This window comes from Gnatocerus cornutus, chromosome 1 (genome assembly GCF_029298725.1).
Source record: "Gnatocerus cornutus isolate USDA-ARS CGAHR chromosome 1, icGnaCorn1.1, whole genome shotgun sequence".
Lineage (NCBI taxonomy): Eukaryota > Metazoa > Arthropoda > Insecta > Coleoptera > Tenebrionidae > Gnatocerus > Gnatocerus cornutus.
Window position 1 is genome coordinate 33,582,218 of NC_142233.1, and position 23,285 is coordinate 33,605,502.

The following is a 23,285-nucleotide window of genomic DNA, read 5'->3' on the forward strand; positions in this document are numbered from 1 at the left end:
ATATTAATTTTTTTGAAATTTACAAGAAATTGTCTTTTTTTCACAACATTTTCAAAATAAAGTACTTTGAATGTTTTTTTTTATAACAGAATACATCGAAAAAGTCTAATCCGCCAGATTTTCTAACATCGTAGGAAATTAATCTTTTTAAGATTGAATTTCTTTGTGTTTACCTATACATATTTTCTCCAAGAACTTGATATAGTTTCTGAAGATCCTGAAAGAAATAAAATGGATACTTGTATATTTTGGTTGACATCTTACACTTAAGCGTTATTTTCATCGGATTTGGGCTAGATAAATCTCGGCGATTACCACCTAGTGTTAAAAAAATTAAACTTCACTATCCAATGTGTTTTAATAAAAATATAGTTGGGGAAACCGGTGTCAATTGTAACAGGTGTCAATTGTAACAAAGCCTATTACAAGGCTATCTTTTTGAAATTTGAAACATTGTTCAGAAATAAAGTTTAGATACATTATCTAGCTTATTACTATGCGGTGTGCACGCATGCTCTGTACATACCAAGTGTGTTAGAGCCAAATGTCTAAAAAACGAGTAAAAAGTAAATAAACAGTGTCACATTAATTTCACTTAACTGGGCCAAATAACCAAGAAGGAGATATTGCAAGATAGGATCATTTTTTGTATTGTCTTTAAAGACACCAAACAAAAGCAGTGAAATAATGATGTAAGCCCTAGTCACGATGTAGTAAAATCTTAATCAATGGAATACAGTTTACACTGATTTTGTTACAGTTGACACCAGTTGGGTGTCGATTGTAACACTTGACATGGTCTTCTAAAAAGTGTCCTGGTTTTATAACTGAAAAGTTATTGAAAGTTTAGACTTCAGAATTATGTCTGTTAAGTTTTTCAGTTTTCGACTGCAATGAATTCAAAATTTTAAATAGTTAAATAAGCTTATTATAAAAAAATATTTAAATTTTGTTACAATTGACACCGGTCTCCCCTTCTACTGTTCTAAAATATAAAATTGAGTAGTTTATCTGAAATAGATGAAGGCACAGTTATGATTATATCCAAAATGTTACATTTTAGTCTTCATCACCGTCTTTAGACGCAAGTTTGACACTTAACAATATTAAGATCTGCCGTTTTTAGTTAACTAGAACGATAGTTTAAAATATTTAAGCCATTCTTTGTCCGCAGAAGGACAGAATGTGTTTCACGTGTACTAAAACGTTGACTGATGGTAAAAATCTTAATGTATAACAGAGTATTTTAAAGACCTTAGAACTGCTTTTAGTATTCGCAGACCCATGAGAATTTAACATTTTATTCCAATATACTATTTTTTCGTAATTTTGGTAGTTTTAACGCCAAGATAATCAAAATTGAAGTAGTTACTACTTTTGACACGTTTATTAACAGTGCCAAATGCCAAAATATTTGAGCAAGAAAAAGCAATTTTAAAAATTTTTATTAGGAGGGTAAGCCAAAATTTCCCTCTATTTCTATAAAATTCCGTAATTTTTGTTAATTTTAACGTCAAGACAATCAAAATTAGGGCATATTTTTGGTATGTTTATTTACTGTGTGCTAAATGCCAAAATATTAGAGCAAGAAAGAACAATTTTAGAAATTTTTGTTCGGAAGAATGAAAAATGCCACCATTTTCTCTAAAATTACGTAGGGGAGAGGGGGGCATAGTGGGGTACTTAACATTCAATTAGCCACGCATGCTAAAATAATAGAAATTAACAATTTTTTTTTACTAAATATCATAGACTAATGTATTGCCGATGATTTTTGTTGTACTTTTTTTGATTACAATAAAAAACTTACGACATGTGAGCATTATTTTAAAAAATGGGATTTGCCCCGCTTTGCCCCGCACCTAGGGGTAAAGTGGGGTACCCTATGGGGAAATCAAATTTTTGAATAACTGTGTACCTACTTAGAAAAAGTAACATTTTAAAATTACTTAGGCATCAAAGCATATTGCACATAAATGAGCAGGTTCATCATATTTAGCCACAACATTTGTTTGACTAGATTTGAAAAAAACTTGCTCCCTAACTTCGCGAATTTTTTAACGAAAACACTGAATTTCACATTTTGTTTTATAAAACACATAGGTTTTCACATTTTGTTTTATAAAAGACACGTGGTTAACTGTCAACTAACAACCAATCAAAACACGCTATTCGACTTTTTTCACGGCGTTTGATTTGAGCAGCAGGAGTGGTACCCCGCTATGCCCCGGTACCCCACTATGCCCCCCTCTCCCCTACCCTTGACAATTTAAACACTAAATTAATGAAATTTGTCAACGTTATAATTTACGGTACGTTTATCAACTCCACCAAACTTCAAAATTTTAGAGCAAATAAAAGCAATTTTAGAATTAGAATTAGAATTAGAATTAGAATTTTGCGACCAATCCAAATTTCCACCAGTTTCTATAAAATTCCGTAACTTTGCTAGTTTTATCAACAATGGTCGAAAACCATTTTTAATTTTAAAAACTTTAAAGGATTTTACAGTGACAAAATGGTTAAAAATGTTGTGCATTACCAATTTTAACCATTGGTAATGACCAACTTTATTATTGCTGATCGTTGCTGAAGACAACGTGAAGACTAAAATGAAGTTTAGGAGGCAATTAAAACTGTGTTTTCATTTATTTCAAATAAACTAGTGAAAAGTAATTGTTTTAATGGTGGTAAGAGTTATAGTTTTAATTTTGCGTGAAAAAGTTGTGTTTTTTTTTCAACAGTATGTGGTAATTGCCGCAGTTCATCTTACCTGAATCTTAAGTAAATGAATCTAAAATTGTACGATTTCAACAAAGATATACATAAAATCCATCCTGTTCTTTTGAGGACTCTCAAAAACTAGAAGAAGTTCTTGAAGAAAGTAAGTACCATGAAAATAAATTTGCAGAAGATTAATTTCATAAGTTGCTGGAAAATTTCGTGGGTTAAGTTCCCTCAATGCTTCCTCAATCTAAAAAAAGGCACTAGTTCTATGTGTTGACTGTGGTGCACAAATGAATAAAATACTTAAAATTTTGAAAAATACTTTCATATCTCAAAAATTATAACTCCAACAAAAAATATTACGAGATCTTTTTCTTGGCAAATTTGATAAGGTGCAATTTTCATAATAAGTATTTTTGTCTTTGGAATCACCAGTGACAAAATATTTGCAAATATTTTAGCACACCTATAGATGGGGACTTTTGACATTTTGTTTGGAACAATAAAATAAACGTCTACACAAAAAATCAGTTTTATTTTGCCTGGACTATAGAGCTGGAGACATTTTACGGAAGCGCCAAAAGTAGCAAGAAATCTGTATTTCATTTGATGCAGTTTGCTAATTAAAAAATTCATAAAGACGTGGTGGTAGCGCGCTGTAAAATCCACTGCAAAAACTTAAGAAATTAATGAATGTATTAATTCAGCTTTAAACCTCTTTTAGTCTGGCTTTAGCTACAAAATACCTAAAATAGTAAACCTGCAGCCGCACAAAAAACTTTAATTGATAGACCTAATTGCGTCGAGTTTTTTAATAAAACCGGGAGCAAGTCTAATTAAAAAGTTTACGATGCAATGCTGTTGCAGGGTTTGTTCGACCGCAACAAAACATCCCACACTGTGCAAACAGCAAGATCAACGTAAACTTTCCAATGTAATGTTTCAGTTTTGAAACCGTCGCGGTGAAACGGTCGACAGTCTATTTGAAACTTTACATGCCATAATATTCTTGCTGCTTTTCTGTCAAGTTTGATGATTATTATTCGAGTAAAATTAAATATTAACACTGTTAGAACGATATTTTCTGTAGTTTGTTTTATCAGCACGACGGAAATGACGACACGGCGTTAAATACTATCGTGTTCTTTATTTGGAATGGAAACAAGAGGTGTGTTTTTAATTAAATCGTCTAAGCTAGTGGTGGAGTTCCGAAAGTTTCCTACATTACACTCTAACAAGTGCAAACAATTGTGGAATATCTCCTTCATCTTTCCTAGGAAGGCAGGCAAATCGCGGTCGAGCCGAGATCGTGCGTGTTGATATTTCAGGAAAACGTCGTCGTACTGCTTTTTTAAGTTCCTTAACTCCTCGGGGGAGAAATCGATGATTTCTAGCAATATTTTGAAATTCTTCGTGGCCACATCGTAATCCTTCTTGCGCGTTTGCAATTCATCCCATGACGTTATAATTTCGTTATCATGAATCAACTCAAGAACGCTTTGTTCCAAGTTGTCATTCTCAATTTCCTCAAAACCCTCAATACGACCCTCACGGATGCCTAAATTTATTATCATATCTGCCACTTCTTTGGTGGCTTTCGTTGTCAATTTGACACATGCGAAATAGTGATAGATACATTCCAAGTTTCTCTTGAGCAATTCGCACTCTTCCCACATCGATTTGCACTTTTGAAACGCCGAATTCTCGTCAATTTGCCATTTCGTTAATGTTAACGCCAAGCTGGTTTTTTCATTATCGGGGTCTTCGACGGGGTAGTGAATTCTTCCGAAGGTCTCGACACTAAGACTTTCGTATTTAATTTCAAATCCGCTCTCAATTTCGTTTACGTTCTGTTGTTTAAGTAATAAATTTAGCTCGAAGGGGATCTTCTCGGGACTAGACATTTCAATCGATTGACAAGGGTTAACGATTTTTTCACAGATTGCGCGATTTGTGATACAATGTGCAAAGTTTGGATGATATTTGCAACACTGCAACTGTTTTATCTAATACGTCATCGTAACAATAATAAATTGAGCTTCTAGCAAAACTTCGAGGCACTCTCACAAAGTTATTCAAGGAAGTTTATTGTTAGACATAAACATCTTACACAACAGAATTGCGCTGCGATTGCGTCATAGTTGCAAATTATGGTTAGTTTTTACAATCACAACTAGAGAATAAAAATTGCACTTTTTCATTTTTGCCTTGTTCAATATTTTATTTACAATTTATAGATGTTGAGATGCTCTATCGATTGACGCTAAATTACAAAAAAACAAGACAAAAATTTTGATCCATTTGGATTAAATTCCATAATTTTGGCAGTTTTGATTCCGTTGCTGGAAAATTTGCGGGTCTTACTACCTACGACTTGTTTATCGACTGTCCTTAATTCTATAATTTTCGAACAAAAAAACCAATTTTTTGATATTTTTGTTTTTAAGACGACCAAAAATTTCAAGCCTTCTGGATTCAATTCCATAACTTTGGCAATTTTGGTTCCAATACAGCAAAATGTTGAAGTTTTACTACCAACGACTTGTTTAACGACTGTCTATTATTTTAAATAATAAAATAGAATTTTTAGAAATTGTTATTTTTTGGACGATCCAAAAATTTTGAGATCTGTATAGTTTCAACTTGTTTGTCGACTCTTCTAAATTCTATAATTTTTCAATATAAAACAGAATTTTTAGAAATCTCTATTTTGATACGACCCAAAAATGTCAACTTTGAACTCTTACTACTTTTGGTCTGTTTATCGATTTTTTTAAAGTACCTAATTAATGAAATAAAAATTTAATTTTTAGAAATTTTTGTTTTGAAGGCTCAAAAATTTCTACCGTTTTCGATTCAATTCCGTAACTTTGGCAGCTTTCATGTAAAAGCTTTTGAACTTGTTAAGCAGAATTATTATTAAATTATTTTTAATTGCGAAATTTTTTAACAAAAAACAGAATTTTTAGCAACTTTTTATTATGAACTGTCTTAAGCTACATAATTTGTAACAAAAAACAGAATTTTTAGAAATATTTATATTTTGAAGACGACCCAACAATTTCGACCACTTTTGATTAAAGGCAATTTTGATCTCAATGCAGTTAAATTTTGAGGCCTGTTTATTGATTTTCCAAAAGCACATAATATTTAAAAAAAAATAATTTTAAAGACGATGCAAAAATTTCGACCGTTTTCGATTAAAATCCATAACTTAAATAAAGTAAAATTATGAAATTACTACTTTTGCCTTGTTTATTAACTGTCTTAATTTACATAATTTTTGAACAAAAAATGAATTTTGAAAAATTTTCATTTTGAAGACAACTCAAAAGTTTGGGCCGTTTTCGATTAAATTCTATAACATTGCCAGTTTTGATTCCAATGCACTAAAAACCTTCATAAATATTTTTTGAGTGTCCTCAGGGACCGTTCTCTAAATCCAACTTATTATAATTTCTCCTGGGGTGTAAACTTGCCGACATAAATTTTCAAACGAAATCTAATTGTGATTATGAAATTCCCACGTAACAATGCTCTTCTCCTTTATTAATAGTCGCGTTATTATGTACAAAACGACGCTTGTCTCGTCGTAAATTATTTTTAACCGTTTTCAAATTCTCCCTCCGCGTGCCAGAGCTTCACTTTGGAGATGTTTAACAAAACGGTCTGCAATTTCATGATAACGGAAATAATTTTTCCACATAGTTGCGAATGGCAGAAACATCAAAGTGGACAAGGAAAGTTGTGTTGAATTAAAGCAAATTTCAGGAAAAGAATTAGCGCGTGTTTAACCAGGAGAAATGGTGGATGCGCCGGGAGAATTTACTAAAAGAAACTGGCGTTGGTTTAATTAATGAGTCCCCAACTTATTTAATCATGAATAACGATAACATGTCCCAAACAATAATTAGCAATAATTTTAATTTATCGTTAGATTGGCAGTAGTGCCGACAGCAATATATTATAGCAATGTTTGCGCTAAATAGGGAAAATTTTTAATTAAATGTGTTCTATAATATTCGTAACTTCTGTTACATAAATTACTATTAATATTAATTGTAAAGTCATAAGTTCCATGACGAAATTAATAGGATTAATATTAAATTGCAAAAATGGTGGATGCGCCGAGCCACGTTTTGATTTAAATGGAAAACGAGTCATTTGTTAAATCAATACTTTAAAGTTATTGTTAATTTAATAGTATCGATAACAATACGCATAATTTAAATGTTTCCAGCAAAATTTTTAATTAAATATGTTTTCCGGCAATAACAGTTTATGCTGAATGGGCGCTGCTACATTTATTTATTTATATAAAGTTGAAATGATTTGAAACTAAAATTAGGGGCGGAAGTTTCCAAATATTTTAAAGCACACAAGCATATTAAATAATGAGATTTGCTTCGCTCAGCTTCGTGGAAAGGCCACAAAAAATAAAATAAAAATTATCTCCCATTTCTCTCTTCTGGTTTTAGAAGCATAACGTTAAAATTACTTTTTCATCACTTCGCGCAAATGTCAGCAGTGTTAACTGTCGCCGTGTGTAAAACAACTCTGAATTGGCTACATTTGTTACAGTTTGCTAACTGTAGTAAAGCGGCAGCTGTTAAAATAAAAATAAATAATCCAGCGGTGTTTTTGTTTAATTCGGGGAGTTTTTTGCAATTTATAACACGCTTGCAAGTGCTTATCATCACGAACCGTACATTTTTAATTACCGCACTGCCAACGTTGCAGTCGAGTTTGTTTTAAATTGCTTGAAACTACTAAAATAAGTAATTCGTCATCGTTCTTTTCACGATTCTACAATCTGACGGATCTGGAGATTATCCTCCTTTTGTTGGCAAAACATTGAGAACTTCGATATCATCTTACAACACAATGTGACAAAGAGTCGGAAAGTTATTGATATATATTCGGGTGTGCACTTCAACGGGCACGGAGGAAGAAAAAGCTTTGAGAAGAGGACTAAACAGAAAAAATCAAAGAATTCCTTAGCGTTTGAAGGATAATGAAAATGAGCACAAACGAAATGTAAATCGCCCAGATTTACATACTGTGTACTTAAATTCTGCTACTATTTTAGTTCTTAGACAGGAACAACAAAAATTCCGACTGACTTACAAATCAGAGCTGGAAATAAATTACCAGTGCAATCACTCGAGGTAATTTTATAGCCTCGGTTTGTAGTTCGCTATCATTTGTATTACAGTCACTTTATCTAGTTTTTGCTCGGCAGTCTCCAAATTGAAAAATAAACTTTTTAGAGGAGAAAATAGACGCGCGACACAATTCTCTCGCCATTTTTGAGTTGATATTTTATGCGAGGCACAGTTCAACAAGTTTTTTTTAATAAATCCATGTTTGTTAATGACTCCACGGGACAAAACGAGTTTACGAGATATAAATTTTGTATATTATTAATTCATTTTCAACTCGCTACGTAATAAAGTTATTAAATGAAACCGCAGAATTTTTAATTGAGCGAAACCTGCGCAAGAAGAAATCAATAGATTGAGGAAAAAAAGTGAACACTTTCTAGTTTTAAAAAACTGCGAAAACTTTTTAAAAAACTAGAAAGTGTTCACTTTTTTCCTCAATGTATTGATTTCTTCTTGCGCAGGTTTCGCCCAATTGAAAATTCTGCGGAAAAAACCAGAATTTCACTGCATTTTTACTGCATTGGCATCAAAGTTGTGGAATTTAATCGAAAACTGTCGAAATTTTTGCTTCGTCTTCAAAGAAAATTTCTAAAACTTCTGTTTTTTGTTCAAAAATTATGTAATTTAAGACAGTTGATAAACAGGTCATAGTTAGAAAGATTGTATAATTTTATTATATCATATATATTATCATCAAAATTGCGGAAGTTATAGAATTTATTTGAAAACAGTCGAAATTTGTGAGTCGTCTAAAACAAAAATTTCTAAAAATTCTGTTTTTTGTTAAACAATTATGTAATTTAAGACAGTGAATAAATAAATCGAAACTAAAATTTTACTGCACTATCATTAAAATTGCCAAAGTTATGGAATTTGTTCGAAAACCATCAAAATTTTTTACTCGTCTTTGAAACAAAAACTTCAACAAATTCTGTTTTTTATTCAAAAGTTATATAATTTAAGGAAATCGATAAACAAGTCGAAATTAGTAAAACTTTAAAATCTTACTGCGTTGAGATCAAAACTATAAAAGTTGTGAAATTTTAGCGAAAACATTCAAAATTTTTGGGTCGTCTTTGTAACGAAAATTTCTAAAAATTTAGCTTCTTGTTTAAAAGTTATCTAATTTAATCAACAAGTCGAAATTAGTAAGACTACAAAATTTTACTACACTATCATGAAAACTGTTAAAGTTATGCAATTTAATCAAACACGATCAAAATTTTTGGAAAATTGAGAAATTTAAGGAAGTCGATAAACACGTTAAAGGTAGAAAAACCTCACAATTTAACTGCATTCTGATCAAAACTACAAAAGTTGTGACATTTAATCGAAAGCGGTCGAAATTTTTACTTCGTCTTGAAAGAAAATTTCCAAAACTTTTGTTTGTTGTCCAAAAATTGTTTAATTTGAGACAATTGATTCCCAAGCCAAAAGCAGTAAGACCTCAAAACCACACTAAATCTCATACCTTAAATATTGGAAAAAAAAATTTTGCCGGCGCTTCCACCATTTTCGTCCTTAAATCGTTTTGTTATCTTTTCCCAGATAAACTTAAGCGCAAACTGCACGAATTTGCGGCTCCAGCAGTTGCGTTTTCTGTTTACTAAAAGTTTGATTACACTATTTTTCCGACTGAACTAACATTACCAGCTCCGCACATGTTTGTAGTGTCGCGCTTTTGTATTTATCCACCATACAGGTTTATCGGTTTAAAAAGTCCTGGCAGAGCTTAGTTTACACAAGTTTAATCGATATGAAATGAACAATATATTGTCGACATTGCAGTAATTTAATTATCTCTGTGAATAGAATGAAACGTCATAAAGTTCAAAGTAAAATTTCGTGTACATAGTAAAATCTTCGTCGTGCGTTGGCTGCTCTCCAGCAGCTGTAAAGAATTTCTTTGAGCAGCGTGTGGTCATGTCGTTTATTTTCATAGCTCTCAAATGTGGTCCCATTTTATTAAAAGACTTTTAACCCTTCCAAGCTTCTTACTTTGCACACAATTTCTCTTTTGTATAACTGTCAGATTATCGATTTAGGGCGCGTCCATTTATTTTTCTCTGTTTAAAATCGGAACAGTTAGGTAGCAGATTACGAGTTTTATTCCTGCTGGGAATTATTTATTTTTAAGAAGCGTCCTTTAATCCACCGAAACTTCGCTGAGTCTGGTAACTTTTTAATGCGGTTACCAACAATAGTCTCTACGAAATTGTTAAATTTAGAAACATCTGTTTTGAAAACCGGAAGGAAACAAGCCCGTGACCCTAAAGGCCGAATGAATGAATCATGCCAATTACCTAAGATATTCCTGCAAATCCTTGCATACGCACAAGAAAAAAGGAAAGTGCTCCATTGAAACGATTCATTGTATCCAGACAAAGGAAAGTTCCAGCATTACGCGGGATTTTGCGACATTAGCCTACGAAATGAGATGCAAACTTCCAAGTTGTATTGTCTTTGCTTATGCTCTATACTGGAAAAGTCGTTATTTGTACGAAAAGTTATCACCGAAATGAGGCTTCACTCTAAAGAAGACTTATTAAGACCATTTCTAGACGCAAATATCAACTTAGAGACCGATGAGTGAATATATTTCGCTAGGAGCTTGTCTGAAAGTTTCAATTCATGGGGAAAATCTTTGAATGTTGACTAATTTCGCGATGAGATGTATGTTCATTTAACTTTGGTTAAAGTCCCGGAAACTTGAAATTCGGATTTAATTTCCGGCTAAACCTAGAAAAAAAGGAAGTTGCGTTGTTCCACCTGCGACGAAGAAGATTTTTACTCGAAAAGAGGATATTAAGTGTGTACGTTTCTGCTTAAGGATATTGATTAATAATGATTGTCGCAAAAAATATTGAAGTTTTTTTATTCAAAAATTTTGCATTTCATGACAATTTTAGTAAACAAGTCAAAATTTTACTGAAATGGGAACAAAACCGTCAAAGTTATACAAAAATTTCTAAAACTTTAATTTTTTGTTCAAGGATTATGTAATTTAAGACATTTACTAAACAAGTGAAAGGAAGTAGGTCTGCAAAATTTTGCAATATAGGATAAAAACTGCCAAAGTTACGCAATTTAATCAAAAACTATCGAAATGTTTGGGTCATCTACAAGATGAAATTTTTTAAAAATTTTATTCTTTGTCAAAAAATTATGTAATTTAAGAGAGTTGATAAACAAATTGAAGGTAGTAACTACAAAATTTTGCTAGATTAGAATAAAAATTACCAAAGCTATAAAATTTAACCGAAAAAGGTTGAAATTTTTTGTCACCTTCAAAATAAAAAATTGCTAAAAATTATGTTTTTTGTTTAAAAATTTTGCAATTAAAAAATAATTGATAAACAAGTAGTAAAAAATAAAGCCTCCAAATTTTACCGTTTTTACGTGAAAACTGTCATAGTTACGGAATTGATTTGAAGACGGTAGAATTTTTGGGTGGTCCTCAAGATAAAAATTTCTTAAAATTCTATTTTTCGTTAAAAATGATGTAGTTTAAAACAGTTTACAGACAAATTGAAAGTAGTAAGAATACAAAATTTTGCCACATTAGAATAAAAATTGCCAAAGTTATTGAATTTAATGGAAAACGGTCAAAATTTTTGGTTCATCTTCAAAATAAAAAATTGCTAAAAATTCTCTATTTTAGTAAAAAATTCCGCATATAAAAATAATTAATAAACAAGTCGAAAATAGTAAAGTCCCCAAATTTTACTGTATTTACGTAAAAACTGTCAAAATTACGGAATTGAATTGAAAACGGTAGAATTTTTTAGGCCATCCTCAAGATAGAAAATTCTAAAAATTCTATTGTTTGTTTAAAAAATATCTAATTTAAGACACTTGATAAACAAGTTAAAGGAAGTAAGTGTGCAAAATTTTGCAACATTAAAATAAAAACTGCCAAAGCTACGAAATTTATTGGAATTTAACCGAAAACGGTTGAAATTTTTTGTTCATCTTCAAAATAAAAAATTGCTAAGAATTCTTTTTTGTTTTGTTAAAAAAATTTGCAATAAACAATAATTGAAAAACAAGTGGAGAGTAGTAAAGCCTTCAAATTTTACTGCTGCTACGTGAAAACTGCCAAAGTTACAGAATTGAACCGAGAACGGTAGACATTCTTGGGTCGTCCTCAAGATAAAAATTTCTAAAAATTCTATTTTTTGTTCAAATATTGTGTAATTTAAGACAGTTGTTAAAGAAATCAAAAGTAGTAAAACTACAAAATTTGGTTGCATCAGAATATAAATTGCCAATGTTATAGAATTTAATCGAAAACGGTCGAAATTTTTGGTTCGTCTTCAAAGTGAAAATTTTGCTAAAAATTCTGTGTTTAAATTAAATTTCATACCATTGGTGGTTTTGATTTTAATGCATTAATTACGATTTACGACTTGTTTATGTCTTAAATTACATAACTTTTGAACAAAAAACATTTTTTTAGACTCTTTTATTTCAATTTTTGCAGTTAGATTTAGGTAACGGTCCCTGAGGACCCTCAAAAAATATTCATAAACATATTTAATACATGTCCAAAAATGAGGCGTTTATAAATCTGCAATTCCTCACCAATCACAAATTCCTGCAACAGTTGGGGATTTAACTTAACATTATTGATAAATCCCTAATTGATGTTTATTCCCTGTACGATTCTGCAACGTTTCAGTTATCCTCCCGTATTACCCAAAATTATCATATCATAAACATAACGCTCTGATCTGTTTGTTAGTCTGAACACGGAATTTATACTTGGCTCATTGTTACATCTGCCCCATTTAATTAACATTGGAAATGAAGTTTTTTTTCATACATTTTTCCCGCTTCAGGATTCAGTACTCGATACACGTAGATGAGTTCGAGTTGCTGCACGTCCAACTTTCAAAGTTCGAATACCGGATCATAACTTCGTTAATAGTTGTTTTAAAAGTTACATGCTTTTAACAACAGCTTTAGTTTTTAAACGAAGCAAACTAAATTTCTATCGATTCCATCATTTAGTAATGGATTTCACAACGATTCGAGGGTGCAATCATAATCCATCAAAAAGTTATACACTGCGTTTGCGGAAGTAATGATGGAAATGCAATTTTCCATTAAAACTGATGTTCGTACACATGTCGCCGATAATCACGAATAATTTGAATTTATATTTACGTTTATAGAGAGAGTTTTTATCCACCGCGCCTCCACCTGGAACTTCAGCTGGAATTCCAGCGGATGGCTCGCGCCGGTTGGCAATGATTCCCAATTTATTTCGCCACGAGAAATTTAATGCCCTATAAAATTGATGTGTGGACATTTAAAAAACAGCGTGCGTGTGAGCGTTGCCATCGCGTTCATTCGGTAATTATGGCTGAGGTCGCTGAGTAATTGTTGGAATCAATCAAGCACCAGAAGCGAATTGTCAAGAGTTTGCTAACTACACCCTTAACATATCACGCATACTTTGATAAACCCCTTCGCAGCATTGAAGAACGTAAATAATAAATAAGTTTGAGGGAGTTATCTCCGAAAGTTTGCGCTCAAAGTGGACAAAGTAGCAACTTGAAATTGTATTTGCGAAGCCTTAGAAAAAATTAAATCAAATGAAAACTTGAACGAGTGAATAGCTGGAGAATTTCAAATAATCATCAATACACATTGTATCGGGTGTGGGAAAATCGAAGCTCCGAGGCAATAGATATGCGGCTTTTATGTCTGGTTATAATTCTGAAATAGGCACACATATTGGATGGAAAATATGGATTAAAAAAGTTTTATGGTCTCTGATTCCCGTCTGACAAAAAACCTTTTCAAGATGCGCTTTCATTGGTTAAATGGAAATGTTCAGTGATGAGCTTTTTTATTTATCTTATTACAAAAAGGTTTTGACAAGAAATGTTTGTTTTTTGTCGGAAACATGAAAAGCACAATAAAAGGTTTCTATACAACGTGACCTGACAATAATAAGATCGCTCGGATTAAATACGCGAAAAAATAAAGCAGCTTAAAGCTCTAAAATAAAAATTTTATTACGAGAGCTTCAAAGCAATTAAATTAATTGACTTACGTTAAACAAAAACACGTTTTCAATAACTCAGATTGATGGAACATAAAGTTGGAAGAATAATAAAACACAAAATTCGCATAAACTTTATGCATACATAAATACGTCCTGTTTGCAGTTGTTCATGTTCTGCACCAAAAAGATAATATTGCCAACAAGCAATTTTGAATAAATTTCCTTGTCGGACCACGTTGTCTGTTGGTATAGTTTGTCATAAATTCAGGGCGCAGGAAACAATAAATTTCGCAAAAAAGGAGTCAAACTTCCAACATATGAAAATAGGTGACTTGTAGCTGTTTGGATGTCAGCTCAGCTTGTGTACACTCTAAATTAATTAATTTTTGCCGACAGTTCAAAAAAAAAGATCAAATTTGCTCAGGTCACAAATGAAATTCGAATCTAATTACTGGAATGAGCACCAGGTGTAATATTTAGTCGACTTGAATAAACACTAATAATAATGCAATGTATGATTAAACCCAATTTAATTGCTGTCTGGTGTTGAACTAAATGGTGATGCACACAAGCGCATGAATATGTAAAATTATAGATGTAAATCGAAATCGAAATAAACATTAATTAAAAGTAGTTTGTAGTAATCTCGTTTTTTTGCTTCGAAAGAGATTATTTAATGAATTTAGCAGGTTGAGAAATGGGCTTCGTTGAAATTGCATAGGTAATGAGAGTAAAAGGATAGAATGTAATGAAGGGAGATTTTGTTTACAATAGGAAAGGGGTCCTTCAGTGGATTGAAAAGGAGAAAATTGAATACTTTGCCTCAGGACGAATATTTCTAATTCAAATAAGAAAATTTGTACGAGGAAATAAATAGAAGTTAGCCTTTTTATGCAAAATTAGGAAGAATTGGGGGAGAATGATAGGTTTTTAGACGTTTGGTGACGACAATTTCACTTTTAATTAGTTATTCTAGATCTTAGACCAAGAATAGTTATTATCAAATGTCTGGAGGCTTCTAATTGTTTGAATCTAATTTGCTAATTTTTGCAACTCAATTCCACTGGTTTATTTTTCAATTTTTTAAAACAAGAGCAGGCTTTGGCGCTGAACTGTCAGTAATTAATATGCCATAAAAACGCAATTATTGGTGTTTTGGTAAAAGTCAGTGTCCAAAACGATCGTGTTCTGAATGGTTTCTGTTCTAAACTATGTCAAATTTCTGCGCTCGATATGTCGGTTATTTTTGGAATAAACTTACATTATTTAGGTTCATTTTTCGCAAAATTTCTTAATATTACATCCGAGTACAAATAACTTACTTATAATTGATTAAAGTTTTGGACAGTTGAAACTACTACAGATATTAAGAAACGGTTTGCGCCATCGATTTTCTCGGGTTATTTTTTTTTAGATTCGTTTTTAAATAGCCAAAATTTGATGGTCGCCTTTTTACGATTAAAATATCCGACTCAATTGATACATTTTTTTTCATATTTTTGTTTTTTGACCACCACTCGTAAACTATTTGACCTATCGATCTGAGATTTGGCCAGTTGATAGACTTTGAGCTGTTCTTTCGATTGATGTTTAACTCAAAGTTATTAACAGTTTTTCGCCTTGCAACAATTTATTGCAAATCAAGGAAGGAAGGAAACTCAGGTTATTTGTGCTCGGTTATCGCAGAATTTCAAGCTGAATCCAAAACTGGCACAGTTTTTAATGTACGTCAACAAATAACTCTGCTTAATATCTCTGAAACTATCCGAAATATTGAAAAACCGTTTGCGCCATCGTTTTTCTAGCGATTTTTTACATAGGAAATACTTCTTAGATATTTATACTTCCAAAAGCCGAAAGTTGCAGTTTTTCGCAAATAATCATGACTAAAACTATGCCAAACTTGTTATATCGCTTATTTCTTGGAGTATTTTACATCATTTTACGCAGAATTTACCGCAGATTCCAAATCTGGGATTGAAATTCAAATCCGACAACAAATAAATGAGTTACGGCCGATCAAAATTTCGGATAGTTTTTTTTTGTTTTTCCTAATTTTTAAAGCTGAATACCTCGGAGACTATTTCACATATTGAGATGCGGTTTGCGCCATCGTTTTCCTCGGCTCATTTTACGTTAGAAAAAGTTTTTAAAAGCCCAAAATTCAATAATCGATTTTTCGCGAAAAAATATTTCGACTCAAAAAATAATTTTTTTAGGCGACTTAAACTGAAAATGAAATTTTTAGGCCTTAAAAGCGGCCTAAAAGTGAGTCTTTTCTGGCCGCAAACATTTTCGGCCAATCTATGGTGGCGCCATCTATCCATAGTTTTGCATATTACGTCAAGATACCGATATTACCCTCAATTTTATAATTATTTAGGTAAAATCAAATCGACAAACTGCTGTAAAGTGCAACAAAGACGTGTTGAATTATTGAAAATGAACTTGTCTAGCAGTGCTGCTGCAACAACATTAAAAAACACATTAAACCTAATTCATACAAATTGTGAAGCTACACGTGCTGAAACTGCAAATGTAAATAAGGAAAATATGAACTTTTCTGAAGGATTCATAAATATTTACAATTATTCAGTTGTTATAATTGATTAAATCAATAAATCATAAATAAAAATTAATTAACTTGAAAATTTAATGATGTCGCCTAAAAAATCTTGTGTGTAACACGGCCAAAAAGTGACATTTTGCTCTCGCCTTCTTTCTGGCCTCGGCCATTAAAAAAAGACTCGGCCAAAAAAGAACCACTTTTTGGCCTTGGTACACAAATAGCTATTTTTTAATTTTTTGTTTTGTGGTCATAACTCATAAACTGTTTGTCCGATCAATCTCAAATTTGGCCTCTTTCGATTAATGTAAACACGAATATATTAAACGTCGTTTTTACCTTAAAAACAGTGATTGAAATCAAATCACCCACAAATGACCTCTTTAAAACAGATTTGGCCAATGCTTCGTTTATTTATTAAGGAAACTCAACAAATTTGAATTGAATTGGCTGAATCCAAAAACATAAGAATTTTTAATTTTTGTCAACAAATAACTGAGTTATGGCTGTTTGAATTTTTGGGTTATTGCCAGAGGGCCAAATTTTTGAAAGTTTGAAACAATCCGTGCTCAATATCTTGGAAACTACGATAGATCGATAGAAACGGTAACGATAAATAACTAAGTTATGGCCGATTAGAATTTCGCAAAGCTAATTTTAATTAATTTTTCAAATTTTTCATGCTACGACTATGCGAAACTACCACGAACAAAACGAAACAGGCTGCGCTATCGTTATTTTCGTTTTTGTTTTTAATTTGATATTTGCCCTCAAATACACAGAATTAATTAATCGATTTCTCCGCGAAAAAAAATAAATTTTAGTTTTTTGGCTGTCATTCGTAATGAAATAGACCCACCGATCTAAAATTTGGCAAACTATTAATTTGAAAACTCGTTTTGTATTGTGGAGTTTTTTTTTAATTTAAAAAAAAAAACTTAGCTGTGTTTTTAAGACCCGTTTTCGTTTCGCTGGTTTGCCCCTCAGCGCGTTAGACCCGTTTCAAAATTATTGTAATTGTTGCAGCCTCGTGCATGATAATTTTATAATGCGCTCCACCAAAGTGGTTAACAGAGTTAAGCTTGTAGCATTATCACCGAACAATGGAACGAGACATGGCGCGCGATAAATTCTGTTTAATGTCATGTAAAATCATACACAATACATATCGGAGCGTTCGATTCCGTCATTTCTGTGCAAAGATCGCATCACCAAAAAAGTCGAGTAAAAACCCGTTCCAGCACATCAAGAAGAAAAACAGTCCTCGTCTCTGTTCCTTTAATTTCACAGCATTAAACCTCGTCTTCTTGTTTTAAATTCATTTCCTTAATCTTTACATTTCTTTGTAGAGATTAAACTATCATCTGCGAGATGTTAAATTTAAATGAATTTAACCGTTCTCTAACGAATCTCGAAGTAAAATTTTTAGCTCAACTTTCCCAATTTAAATTGCGTCCGTTTGCTAGTTGAGCTAGACGGACGGAGATTAAACGACTTCTTACGTGCGCCCCCTTTTCTGTCCAGTTCTCTGTACCCGAAACACGTAGTGGTTTTATATTTTATATAAAGACGTCAAAACATTCATGGCTTTTTCACTAAAATATATCTGATATTTCTTTGATCTAGCATTGTATGCATGAACTTTGTATTTCGAGGAATATCTTGCGTTTCGAGGGGATTCTTAGTTTAGTCACGTTTAGGCCGTTTGTGTCATTAGCCTATTAAATCATCATTATTCCTTTTAAGCAGCGTTTTAACGGGAAATTGCGTAGAAGGTCAGCAGGACTAAAAAGGGGCGAGGGTAGAAATGAAAAATGGGTTTCTAACCCATGATTACGAAAACATTGGGTCAGAGGCTAAATGGGGGACAAATCTGTCTTGCATAGATCCCGAAGAAAACTTTTTCAAATTAATAGAAAAGGCTTCTTTCATCTTGTGAGTAATGGCGCGTTGTTAGCCTAAACCCCCTTGATCATGCCTGAAATTTCCCCGTGAATTGAGATAAAAAACGGCTGCTAGGGTCCAAAGCAATTTGTCTATGGTTATTGTAGAAATTAATAACAGAGATATGCAGCTGCCGGGATAAATACGAATATTTTTATGAATATGAGACCTGAGGGAGTTCTTGCTTGACACACTGCCATACTAGAGATAAAGAGCCCACTATTTAGCCTTAAATGCCACGATATTAAAGCGCGAAGCTCCGGAAAATTGTCTGTACTTATTACTTTACCTTATTACCGGCTACTTGGGACCCTTCTCAGTCCTATTTATTTGCCGCAATAAAATTAATTAAACCTACCCGACTTAAATTAAAAACAGTTTTGCTGTAAATTTTCCTGCATGCTCGGGAAATTTTGAATTAAACTCATGTTACGCATGTCAACACCGGAATATTGAGCTCTGGTACCAAATTATTTGGTGTTGTTTTCTCGCTGGAATTTCCCCATGTTTGATTTCTACTTACTTATTTCCATTGAAGTGGCTAGAAGTATTGGGGGGATCCATAGAAGTAAGAGGAGACGCCAATAATCGGCCAACATGGCGGCGGCCTGTAAATAAAAAAAATCTTCAGATGGTTATAGCACATCGTGGGGTAGAAAACTCCTTACTTTCGTATTAATTTAGCTTGCACAACATCCTTTGTTGTGTAAATTCAGAATACACGTGTTAGTATCTTCATGTTTCCAGGAAAACGAAAATTTTACCTCGGCGGTTTCCCAACCATATTTCAGATTTTAGAAAGATACTCTCTGCTTATTCGTGCTGATGTCGGTAAACAATGAATGCTATTAGGCAAGCTATGCACATGACTTAGTAAATGCGGGGTTGCCGATAAGTAATGCCTCCCGGGACATATTGTGTTTCTAAACAACCCGGCGCATCCACCATTTTTAACTCAATTCCAGATGCGCTTATTATATCTAGTAATTGAAACGTTCCTTTAAAGTTTAGACTGCAAAACGCCGTCACAAAAGCTTTTCAAGAAGTGTACACAATGAAAATGTTCGTTTGGTCCTTTTATCTTTTAACAAATACATTCCTTTTTTCTTGCTGTTTCAAAAACAGTTAATTAAATTTGGAACGTAATAAATTACAGGTTGTTTTAACAAAAACCAAGTTTGTGAAGTTGCACCCGAAATGTTTGCAGAAAAAGATTGTAGGGACTGTCGTGGGGGCGGCGGGAGTTTAGTAAAGAAGAAGTTATTTGAGATAGATATCTAGGAGCTCTATTAAGATGTGGAAATGCAATATCAGGTGTAATTTATTTTAAATTGTCGCTTATGATATAGGAAATTGAGAAGTTTTACTGAAAAGAAAATTAGACTAAAAACTATTTTTCTTTCGGATAGTCATAGGAAAGAAAATTCAGGGAAAAATCAGCACAAGAATGCACTGAAACTTTCATAATATTCATATTATTCTCAAAAAAATAGTTCAGTAAATTAGAATTGAATAGGTGGCCCTCGGAATTCTGTGGATCTCGCTTTTTTGTGGATCTCGCTTTTCCGTGGCGTTGGATATTAATTTGGGATTGCTTATTTATTAAACTATGAAACAAAGAAGGCCTCGGAAAAAAAGCGAGATCCACAGAATTCCAAGGGTCACCCAGTTAATTGTAGATTTTGTAGATTTTCCTGAAAATTTTAGAATAAAAAAAAAATATAGTTAAATAAATGAAAATTAGAATTATTATACATACAGGAAGTTTGGGATTTTCTCTGCAATATTTAAAACGAACATACAGAAAAATGGCTGGAACACAAAACTTTATAACATTTTGAAATTTGAGCAATAACCATACCTAAATGAGCTTCAATAATTTAAAATTTGGGATGCATTGTTTGGGAACAACTCGCTTGTTTAAGTATATTTATTCATAAATTAATATTGACCAGGTGTTAATGCTTCTTCAAAATTACAAACACCTGAGTTCACCTGATTTTCTCGCTAATTGTCTTGTGATTTCGTCTAACTTTCCCTGATTTTCTTGTGATTTTGTCTAACTTCACCTAATTTTCAAGTAATAATATACTTCCTTTTATTGTCCCGCTAATTTCCCCTGATTTCCCAGTCATATGAAAGAAAATTCAGAGAAAGATGAGCACAGGAATGCACTGAAACTTCCATAGTATTCATATTATTCTCAAAATGATAGTTATGTAAATTACTAAATTGAATAATTCAATTTCCACCGTGTTAGAAAATTGACTTGAAAACCATTTTTATCAACATGGAAATTCTCTAGTAACTTTCTTAATTAAAGCAGCGTTCGACAATTATTAATTAGTGTTTTTCAATAAGCACTCACTTGATCATCGTCTAGATATTTTGCAGTTTGAGTCGACATTAGTAAAACTAAATTACGTAATTTTATTTTCCTTTTGCTACCCAAATTAATTATGAAACTCGAGTTCAAGAAAAACCTGCAACATTCTGGAAATATATATAATTCTCTTTTCTCCTTTAAAGTGGCCATGTTGGGCCTCACAAAACGTATTTAGATATCATAATAATACATTTTACTGGCGAGTATACTCGTTACTTAGCCTCGGGTAACTGCATGAATAGAGGTTTGTGAAGTAGCAAAATGTGGTTTTTCACCTCAAGAGGAACAGCTGACGAGGGTCCAACTTCCTGGAAGCTATTTACAGTAAATACCAACTTTGTTATGATTATGAGGGTTTCCTTTGCTAAAAATTGGTTTACTGAGAGTCTATTGTTTGTCATACTACAACTAGGCTTTCATTGATGTGAAAAAAGAAAATTGGCGGATGCGCCGGTGTGGAATAGTTCTTGTGGGAGCTAGTTTTTCGTGCGTTTATGAAATTTACGCAAATGAGAGACGGAAAATAGGCTGAAAAGGTGATAAATGACCGGCGTCAAATTGAACACTTGATAAATGATTACACGAATTAATGACTCTATAAACAAACACCCGCATGAAAATTTCAGAGACAGAATTTGCCGTTGTGTCGATATTTCCTAGAGAATAATATGTGTGTAAAAATCTGAACAATAAACGAAAATTGCGCTCTTAATAAAAACAGAGCCACGCAAAAACAGTACGTGACAATTTTTTCTTCCGACATTTTATTGAAATGAAAGCTCAAGCGCGTCATACAAACAATTGTATAGTTGCGACAAGAATGTGAATAAAGATTTCCCGGGTGTTGAAAATCAGTCTCTTAAATTTGAAAGTAACGCAGGTTTCTGTCGGCGTCGGCAATTTTTGATAATGAAGGGAATATTGAATCATATCCTATGCATTATGCATCATATCTTCCATTATCCGGGCTCGCGGCGCATTGAAAACAAATAGATGAATCGAGGACTGGCTAATGGTTCTATGTCATTACATTTTCCGCAGTTGGGATGTTTTTGAATCCGGGACGTGACCATAATAGGTAGAGATAATTGCATTGAGTACTGGCATTAACGGTTCAGGTGCTATTTTATTAACCAGTATCTTGTCACGTCAACGTTCCAATGGGTGAAAGAGAGGCTGCCGTGCCAGATACATAATGCATAAAGTAATCGAACCAATAAACCGTAAACTGATATGCAGATGGCACTGCTGCCACGATGTAGATGTAACTTGGCTGCTTCGTTATTTAAAAAATTTATTCTAAGTAGTGGCGGCTTATTTTGTTTTTTAGAAATTTAAAATGCAACTTCCGGGTGCATCGATTTCATGAATTATTCATAACTTGCTTTGCTGAGGATGTTGCTTTCGATGAACTTTGTCATTAATTTGTTTACTATAATCGTGATAAACTTGTACACAATTATGAGATCGATGTTATTGGTGCGGATTTGATTACGTATCTGAAATTAGTTTGTTCAATTTATTTTGTGATAAGTGTCAGTAGCAACAATGTTTGGAATTGATATGGTGTTAGTAAACAACATTGTTTTGTTAATGGACGAGTGGCTAGAACCGACAATTTTTAGTTTTAATTTTAGATCTGAAATTAGCGAGCTCAAAATTTATTGAGCATAAAACAATTTTAGAATTTAGCTTGTTGATTGAATACAAAACCTCCCTTATTTTTCCCCGGTATCTCCTAAATTATGGCAAATATAAAAAAAAAAACAATTTCAAAGGCGTTTTTCTCGCAGTTTTTCACCTTAGGAATCGATTTTAAATAATTTGAATTCAAAATTTTTATTTTTCAATTTCGAAGTTAGCTGCCTTTCAGTCTCTAATTCAGACTCGGCCGCTATTTCGCCTATCTATAAAGCAATATTAAAGTACTCATTTTACGCAGAATTTTTTGCAGAATTCAAAAAGGGAAGATTCGTTAAGATCGGTCCAGAAATAACCGAGTTATGAGCGATCAAAGTTTCGGATATTGAATTTTGAGTTGGAAAATTTTCAAAGCTATCTCCGAAACTAAAAAAGATGTTGAGAAACGGTTTTCGCCATCGTTTTTTCGGGTCATTCTACTTTAGAATCAGTTCTCAAAAGTAGAAAATTCGATAGTCGTTTTTTTGGGAAAAAAAAAATTGCGATTCAATCGCTGAAAAATTTTCAATTTTTTATTTTTTGATCGCTGCTGGTAAACTATTTGCCCGATCAATCTGAGATGTGGCGAGCAGATAGATCTCGAGCTCCTCTTTTGATCGATATATAATTCAATAATACTAAACTTAGTTTTCGCCCCGAAACAGCGTCTTAAAATTGACCCTTAAATTCATCCTCTGAAAATGTAATTCGGTCGATATCTCGGTTATTTGTTGAGGAAATTTGAGTTTTATAGGTTCTTTTTACGCAGAATTTTGCGCTGAATCGAAAACCACCTTTATT

The 23,285-nt window shown here is 32.6% G+C and overlaps 1 protein-coding gene across 3 annotated transcripts in view; it reads right to left on the minus strand.

Moving 5' to 3' along the window:
- Positions 1-23,285, minus strand: part of LOC148181975 (neurotrimin-like) — a 218,575-nt gene that overhangs the window by 14,126 nt on the left and 181,164 nt on the right. For all 3 annotated transcript variants that reach the window (XM_088040370.1, XM_088040357.1, XM_088040362.1), the window contains one exon: positions 18,942-19,026. In XM_088040370.1, coding sequence (XP_087896496.1) covers positions 18,942-19,017 — 76 coding nt within the window. In that variant the 5' untranslated portion in view covers positions 19,018-19,026. The remainder of the gene's footprint in view (positions 1-18,941; positions 19,027-23,285) is intronic.